The sequence below is a fragment of the Tupaia chinensis genome, unplaced genomic scaffold, assembly GCF_000334495.1.
Source record: "Tupaia chinensis unplaced genomic scaffold, TupChi_1.0 Scaffold000037_18, whole genome shotgun sequence".
Lineage (NCBI taxonomy): Eukaryota > Metazoa > Chordata > Mammalia > Scandentia > Tupaiidae > Tupaia > Tupaia belangeri.
The window spans coordinates 1,872,308-1,879,972 of record NW_006159476.1 but is presented as its reverse complement, the minus strand read 5'-3'; the positions used below and the strand labels follow the sequence as shown (position 1 = coordinate 1,879,972).

General features: G+C 51.8%; 1 protein-coding gene across 1 annotated transcript in view; it reads left to right on the top strand.

The window, feature by feature from the left end:
• Nucleotides 1-6,749: 6,749 nt before the first annotated feature.
• Nucleotides 6,750-7,665, top strand: part of LOC102492466 (cytochrome P450 2F3) — a 3,420-nt gene continuing 2,504 nt past the window's right edge. The window contains exons 1-2 of the mRNA XM_027771987.1: nucleotides 6,750-6,958; nucleotides 7,499-7,661. Of these exons, the coding sequence (XP_027627788.1) occupies nucleotides 6,782-6,958; nucleotides 7,499-7,661 (340 nt within the window). The 5' untranslated portion in view covers nucleotides 6,750-6,781. The remainder of the gene's footprint in view (nucleotides 6,959-7,498; nucleotides 7,662-7,665) is intronic.

Here is a 7,665-nt window from a genome sequence, read left to right as displayed (position 1 = left end):
GACCACAGTTCAAGTCCTGGACCCGGTGGCTTAAAACTCATGCTGGGCACGTGTGTGTGAGTGCCCAAGATCCCGAGAGGAGAATGGAGGAGAAGGGATTGCGGTGTGGCCATCCCCCCCCTGGGGGGTGATTTCTCGCTTTCTGTCTCTCTGTCTCTCTCTGTCTGTCTGGCAAGCACACACGCCCTACAGCAAAAACCTATGAAAATAAAAAAAAAGAAGAAGTATTTACTTAATTTTACTTATTGCTATTATTATTTTTAAATTTGCTACAAGGCACATGCCTTCACCAGAGAGAGACAGAAAGAGAGAGAGGGAAATTGAGAAAGTCAGCCATCAGGTCCAGAACTCAGAACAAAGCCAACCATGTGGGAGTCCAGCACTTTAACCATCACGCCGCCTTTCAATCTCACAAGTCAAAGACCCTAGGGGACACAAAGACACTATCAGAGACAGAGAAAATTAGATAACTGAGACAGAGACTGAGAAAGGGGGAGAAAGAGGGCCAGCTGTGGTAGTGCAGCCATGATGCAATTCTGTGGTGCTGGATCCACATGGGAAGGTCCTGGGTTTGAGTACCAAAGTCTTCCTGTACACGTCAGGAGCAAAAGTGATCCCAGCCAGTGGGGACAGGGGTGGATCACAGCATGAGGACCTGTTAAAGAAGTCTCTTTCTCACTCTCTTCCTCCCAATAAATAAACTTTTTTTAAAAATAGGGAAACAAAGAGGAGAGAGAAACAGAGAGAAATGACCAAGGCCAGCTGTGGCGTGGTTTAGGTTAAGACAGCTGGATCCCACATGGCCAACTATGAGGTTCAAGTCCCAGACCCGGTGACTTGAAAAACACAATGGGGGGAACCAGCAGTTAGCGTAATGGCTATGTCGCTGGACTCCCACGTAGTCGACCGCGGTTTGCATCCCGGACCCGGTGGCTTAAAACTCACGCCGGGCGCATGTGCGTGCGTGCCCAAGATCCTGAGAGGAGAATGGAGGAGAAGGGATTGCGGCGTGACCCCTGGGGGGTGATTTCTCACTTTCTGTCTCTATATCTCTCTCTGTCTGGCGAGCGCACGCGCCCTATAGCAAAAATCTCTCAAAAAAAAAAAAAAAAACCACAATGGGCACGTGTGCACGTGTGCCCAAAATCCCAAGAGGAGAATGGAGAAGGGATTGCGGCATGGCCATCCCTCCTGGGTGCTTTCTCCTTTTCTCTGTCTCTCCATCGAGTGCACACATCCTATTAGCAAAAGTTACAGAAGGGGGGGAGAGAAAGAAATTATTAGAAAAAGACAGAGAGACAAGACAATGAAGACTGAGGCTCTCTCCCCCGTTCCTCACGCCTCTCGCTTTGCCCTGGAAATAGGTCTGTCCCAGGCATGGAGCCTCACAACCTGGGACAGACCTACCACCCAGACATCCTGCTGACAACAGCTTTTCTCACTGGGCAGACATCCCAAGCTGCACTGAGCCACAGAGCGGGGCCAGCCCCCAAGCCATAGGCGGAGGTGGCCTGGGAGGTCCTCCTCAGAACAGGGTATCCCCAAGGCCATCCAGAGCCTGGGATATGCTTTGCTGAGATGGGGCTGGCTGGAATGAGGCTTATAGGCGGTCCCCACATGGGGCGTCGGCTCCTTAATCCCCATGCTGTTCCCACCACCAGCCGACCACAGAGTCTGCCCCAGGGCCCAGCCAGGGATGCAGAGGTGGAGGGAGGAAGGGAAAGCTGGAGAGACTCAGAGGTGCTGAGAAAGACAGATGGAGAGACGGCAAAGAAAATCGGCCAGGAGATGGCATGATGGTAAAGGTGGTTGAACCTATATGGTCAACTGCATGGCTCAAGTCTTGGACCCTGTGGCTTGAAAAACACACTGGGTGCATGTGCATGCATGCCCAAAATCCTAAGAGGAGAGTGGAAGAGAAGGGACTGAGAGTCATTTCCCTTAGGAATGCTTTCTTACTTCCTCTCTCTCTCTCTCTCTCTCTCCCTCTCTCTCTCTCTCATATGCCCTATACCAAACATTAAAAAGAGTGAGGGAGAAATGATCCAGCAAATTACATGGAGGTTATGGCACTGGATCCCACATGGCCAAGTTTATGGTTCAAGTCCGGGACCGGGTGACTGGAAAATCACACTGGGCCTGTGTACATGTGTACACAAAATCTACAGAGAAGATTGCAGTGTGGCCATCTACTCTCCCAGGGAGATGATTTCTCACTTTCTCTGGGTCTCTCTCTGTCTCTCTCTTTGATGAGCACACACTCCCTATTACAAAAAATCTGAAAAAAAAAAAGAGAGAGAGAGAAAATAACATGGAGACACTGCAAGAAAGATGGAGAAGGGGGCCAGCAAGTGACGTGGCAGTTTAGGTAGCTGGATTTCACATGTCTGACTGTGTGACTTGCCTCTTGGACCCTGTGGCTTGAAAAACATGCTAGACATGTGTATATGCATGCCCGAACTCTGAGAGAAGGATGGAAGAGAAGGGATTGTGGCATGGCCATCACCCTGCGGGGTTCCGGGGGGGGAGGCGGGGATTTCTCACTTTCTCTCACCAGTAAGCTCTCTCTCTGTCTCTCTCGTGAGCACATGCTCCCTGTAGCAAATTTTAAACATAGAGAGAGACAAAGAGGGACAGAGATATACAGAGAGGCAGCAGAGAGGGATCCTGAGAAACCAAGACTGGAAAACGAGGCACTGAAAAATGAGAGCGACAGAGATGCCCAGAGAGAGAAAGATGAGGAGATTCTAAAACAGAAATAGAGGAACAGAGAGACAGAGGGACCTGAAAGAAAGAGAGAAAGGGAGATAGAGACTGAGATAAACATGGGGCCAGCAGGTGGCGTGGTGGTTGGGGTGCTGGACTTCCATGTGGCCAACCCACAGTTCGAGTCCAGGACCTGACAGTTTGCTTCCTTACTTTCCCTTTCTCTCTCTGGTCAAATTAAATAATAATAACAATAATAATAACAAACAAAATAAATAATTACTTTTTAAAAAGGAGACTGAGATAAACAGAGAGCAAGTCCAAATTAAAGACTGAGCTGGGGGAAGAGAGTGTCCATTCATTCCCCACGTCTGTGTGCCAAGCACTATTTTAGGTGCTGGGGATACAAGTGAGAAAGACAAAAATTCTTGGTCTTGAAAAACTGGCATTCCAGAGGACAGCCCAACAGCACCAAGTGGACGAAGAGCCAGGAGTTGGAGGGAAAGCTAGAGACCCTAAGACAGAGAACCCAACCTAGGTGCCGGCTCATGGGAGGGTCCAGCTTCACTGAACCCCGCCTACCCTCCCTGTCAATGGAGTCAGCACCTCTGAGCAGGGTGTAGTGAGTTCTTACAATTTGATGTTGCCTCAGCATTCGATGAGAATACAAATTTGACTTCTTCACACCACCAGCAGGGATCAATCCCCTTGACAGTTTCTGGCTCTGCACCAATCCAAATGGCAAACACCCGTGGCCAGAGCTAAGAACTTAGAGATACAGGGGGCCAGCAGGTGGCATGGTGGTTAAGGCACTGGACACTTCCACATGGCCGACCATGGTTCAAGTACTGGACCTGGTGACTCGCTTTCTCGCTTTCTCTCTCTCTCTCTCTTCATCTCTCTCTGGCCAAATTAAAATGAATAAATATTTTTTAATTTAAAAAAGAACTTAGAGGGAACCAGCAGTTAGCGTAATGGCTATGTCGCTGGACTCCCACGTAGTCGACCGCGGTTCGCGTCCTGGACCCGGTGGCTTAAAACTCATGCTGGGCACATGTGCGTGCGTGCCCAAGATCCCAAGAGAAGAATGGAGGAGAAGGGATTGCGGCGTGACCATCCCCCCTGGGGGGTGATTTCTCGCTTTCTGTCTCTATGTCTCTCTCTGTCTGTCTGGCGAGCGCACGCGCCCTATAGCGAAAATCTCTCCAAAAAAAAAAAAAATAGAGAACTACAGTTTAATTTTATTCTTACATGCACACCATCCCCTCCACCCCCACAACAGAGGGTGCATGCACGAGCCAGAGAGATGGAGAGAGGGAGAAGGAGAAGGCACCCCACAGCAGGGTATTGTGTCTTCTCCATTTCTCCATTCTGTCAGGATTTGAGGCACCCATATGCCCCAAACATGCCTGGTGAGTTTTTCAAGCCACCAGGACCAGGATTTAAATTGTGACTGACCACGTGGAATCCAGCTCCTTTAGCTACAAGGTCACGGGGCCAGCCTGCTTCGTGACACTCATGAGAGAGCAGCCTCCACAGGGGCTGGTCATGCCACAATCACCTTCCTCCACGCCACCAGTCTGCTGGCAAGTGTTCAGGCTGACTAGGCTGGGATTCCAATTGTGGTCACCATGTGGGATCTAGCCCCACTGAGCTTGTCCTCCTGCTGCTTCCTTTAAACCATTCAGGCAGGGGCCAGCAGGTGGCGTGGTGGTTAAAAGCGCTGGATTCCCACGTGACCAACCATGGTTCAAGTCCTGGACCTGGTGGCTTCCTTTCTCACTTCCTCTCTCTCTTTCTCTGGTCAAATTGGAAAATAATAACGATAAATAAAGTTCAAATAAAATAACCCTTTAAAATAACCATTCAGGCATTTGCCAGCAAACTTAAAACTTACAGTATGCACACCGAGTTCTCCTATATATACTGCTAGTTCTCTCTCCCTCCACCTGACTCTATTTCTCCCTCTCTGACCCAGGGACAGAGGACTGCCCTCTGGACTCATTACACCCTCCTTGCCCAGGATCACTAAGTGAACACCTTCGCACGCGTGTCCTGCCATGGTGGTGTACTGAATTTGCACATTCCATCTGAGGAGGCAGGGCTGCCCCAGGCTGGGGTTTCCCAGGATGCAGAAAGAACACAAAATCAGCCTTTCAGTAGCAGAGAGAGGGTTGGGCAGGTAATAAACTGGACATGGGCCAGATAAGAACCACCAGGATATCTGCTAATATAAATAGGTTTCCCACGGGAGCGACCCCCATCACAGGTTGGGCAACTAGGCATCACGCCATCTGTCAGGTAAAAGAAGCATTCCAAAGAGACACAGAGTAAACACCAGCAACAGGGCCACTAGCTGGTACTTTCTGGTACTAGAACCCCAATTTAGCAGAAGGCTCCAAACCAGGGGCCTGTCCTGCAATCCCTGCCGGTCACCAGGCTTCTGAACTGAGAAAGGCTGACAGGTAGAAAGACCCAAGGCAGAGACAGACAGAGAAGAACAGAGTCTCGAGATTAAGGCAAGAGAGATGGTAAAGAAGCAGAGAGACAGAAAACAGACCTAAGCTGAGGCAAAGGCTGAAAGAAAAACAGATGGAAAGAAATAGAAGGATGGGAAGGAAGAAAAGAAACAGATGAACAGAGAAGCATAGAGACCAAGAGAAAAAGAGAGGGAACCAGAGTTAGCGTAATGGCTATGTCGCTGGACTCCCACGTAGTCGACCACGGTTCGCATCCCAGACCCAGTGACTTAAAATTCACGCCAGGTGCGTGTACACACGTGTGTGCCCAAGATCCCGAGAGGAGAATGGAGGAGAAGGGACTGTGGCATGACCATCCCCCCTGGGGGGTGATTTCTCGCTTTCTGTGTCTATGTCAAGTGCACGCGCCCTGTAGCGAAAACCTCTCCAAAAAAAAAAAAAGAGAGAGAGAGAGAGAAAAGGAGAAATTGAGAGACGAGACAAAGATAGACAGAGACACTGCCAAGACTCCCAGAGACAACTTCAGTCCCAGACTCCGCACACTCTCCTCTCTTCTCCCCAGGTCTGGGCCCTGTGCTCTGCATCTGGAGGAAGGGAGGGACAGGCTAGAGGGTGGGCTGCATTCCTAAACAGTTAATACCAGTGCTTGACTCAGCCCCACCTCCCACTCCCCACAACCACACCACCTCACCCCTGCCCATCCATGCCTGAGTGTGCCCCTCTGGCTGGTACCCCTAGGATGGGGGGGGGTGCGTTTGTCTGCCGTCATATCCTGGCCTCAGATAGTAGTGCCCACTGAGGGGCTTGGGGAACTGGAGACCAGAGAGCACAGCAGCATGGGTCCAAGACACTTGGGGATATCTGGAAGCCAGAGCTTTGTGACGAGATGACGAGAGTTTGGGGCAGGGCCTATGTGCATAGGCACAAGGGACTGACATGTGGGAAGGCACCCAGAAGTCATAAGGATAGGTCCAGAAGTGTCAGGCTGATGGCTTTAGGAGGCTAGGGATTCGAGGGAGCATCTCTAGAGGACAGGGACAGCATACACTCTTTCAAGAGCAAGTCCCTAAGAATAATGCCAGTTCAATGGGCATGTCACCATGGACACTTTTAGAAATACTTTTAGAGGTCAAGAGGGTATTTAGGAATTGGAGGGACAGAACACAGCATTTAGGGAGCATCTGGCCCAGAGGTGGTGAGAGGACTGAGGAATACGCACCTACAGGCCAGGTAAGATGAGTCCAAAGATGCTAGGGCTCAGGAAGTGCATCTGGTGGCCAGGTGCAGACAAAGAAATGTTGGTGCATGAAAGTTGCCAAATAAGACAAGGTGAGACAGGCGTGTCTCTCTCTCTCTCTCTCTCACACACACACACACACACACACACACATGCCAGTGAGAGCCAGGGCACAGCAGCGCCAAGACTGAAGGGTGAGGTGGAGACCTTGGGTTGGGGAATCCATGGAATGAGCAGTCCTCAGATGCCCATTCCTCCCACCCCGAGTGCCCGCCCCTGCTCCACCCAGGACTTCAAGGAAATAAAATAGAGGTGAAGAGACAGGAGCCTCGAGGATCAGGCTTCGAGGACTGCAGGCATGATAACCAGCATCTCAGTGCTGCTGTCTCTCCTGGTGCTGGCGCTGGCATGGTGGGGTTGGGGTGCGCACAGCACTGGAACTCGGGGGGCTCTACCCCCAGGGCCCACACCACTCCCATTGTTGGGGAACTTGCTGCAGCTGGAATCCAGACGCATGGACCGTGTGCTCATGGAGGTAGCCTGGATAGTGGGTGGGAGAACAGATTTCTGGACTTCTTGAGGTGAGGCTAGGAGCTAGAACTCCTGGTTCCCTGAATGGAAGCAGCTGAAGAAGAAGGAGTGGGGAGGCCTGAGTTACAGGAAAGAGGCAGGCTGTGGAGTGGGAAGCTAGGGGCTTGGGCACCTGGGTCGTGAGGGAGGAAGAGGGACCTAAGGCAGGACATCAGGTGGGGACAGGGAAGGTTGACAAAGGGAACAGTTGGTTCTCCAGGTTCAAGATGGGGAGGAAGAGTGCTGAGGGCCTAGAAGTACTGAAGGCGCAGGGCACTGGGGGCCTGGCCTTCTGGGTCCTGAAGGAAGAGGGAGGTGAGGGGCTGGACACCTGGGTCTGAGGGAGGAAAGAGCTGGGGATCCGAACTCCCAGACCCGAGGAATGAGGAAATGAGACGGGGATTGCTGGTCTAACGGAGGACGGAGCTTGGGGCAGAGGTTCTCAGGTCTCCCTGGAGCGGCCTGGAGCCGGGACAGGGGTCCGCTGAGCACCGGCTCCCCCTAGCTCTCCGGCCGCTGGGGCCCGGTGTTCACGGTGCGGCTGGGCCTGCGCCCTGCAGTGGTGCTGTGCGGCTACGCAGCGCTGCGGGACGCTTTAGTGCTACAGGCGGACACTTTCTCCGGACGCGGGGCCATGGCAGCTTTCGAACGCTTCACTTCCGGAAACGGTGA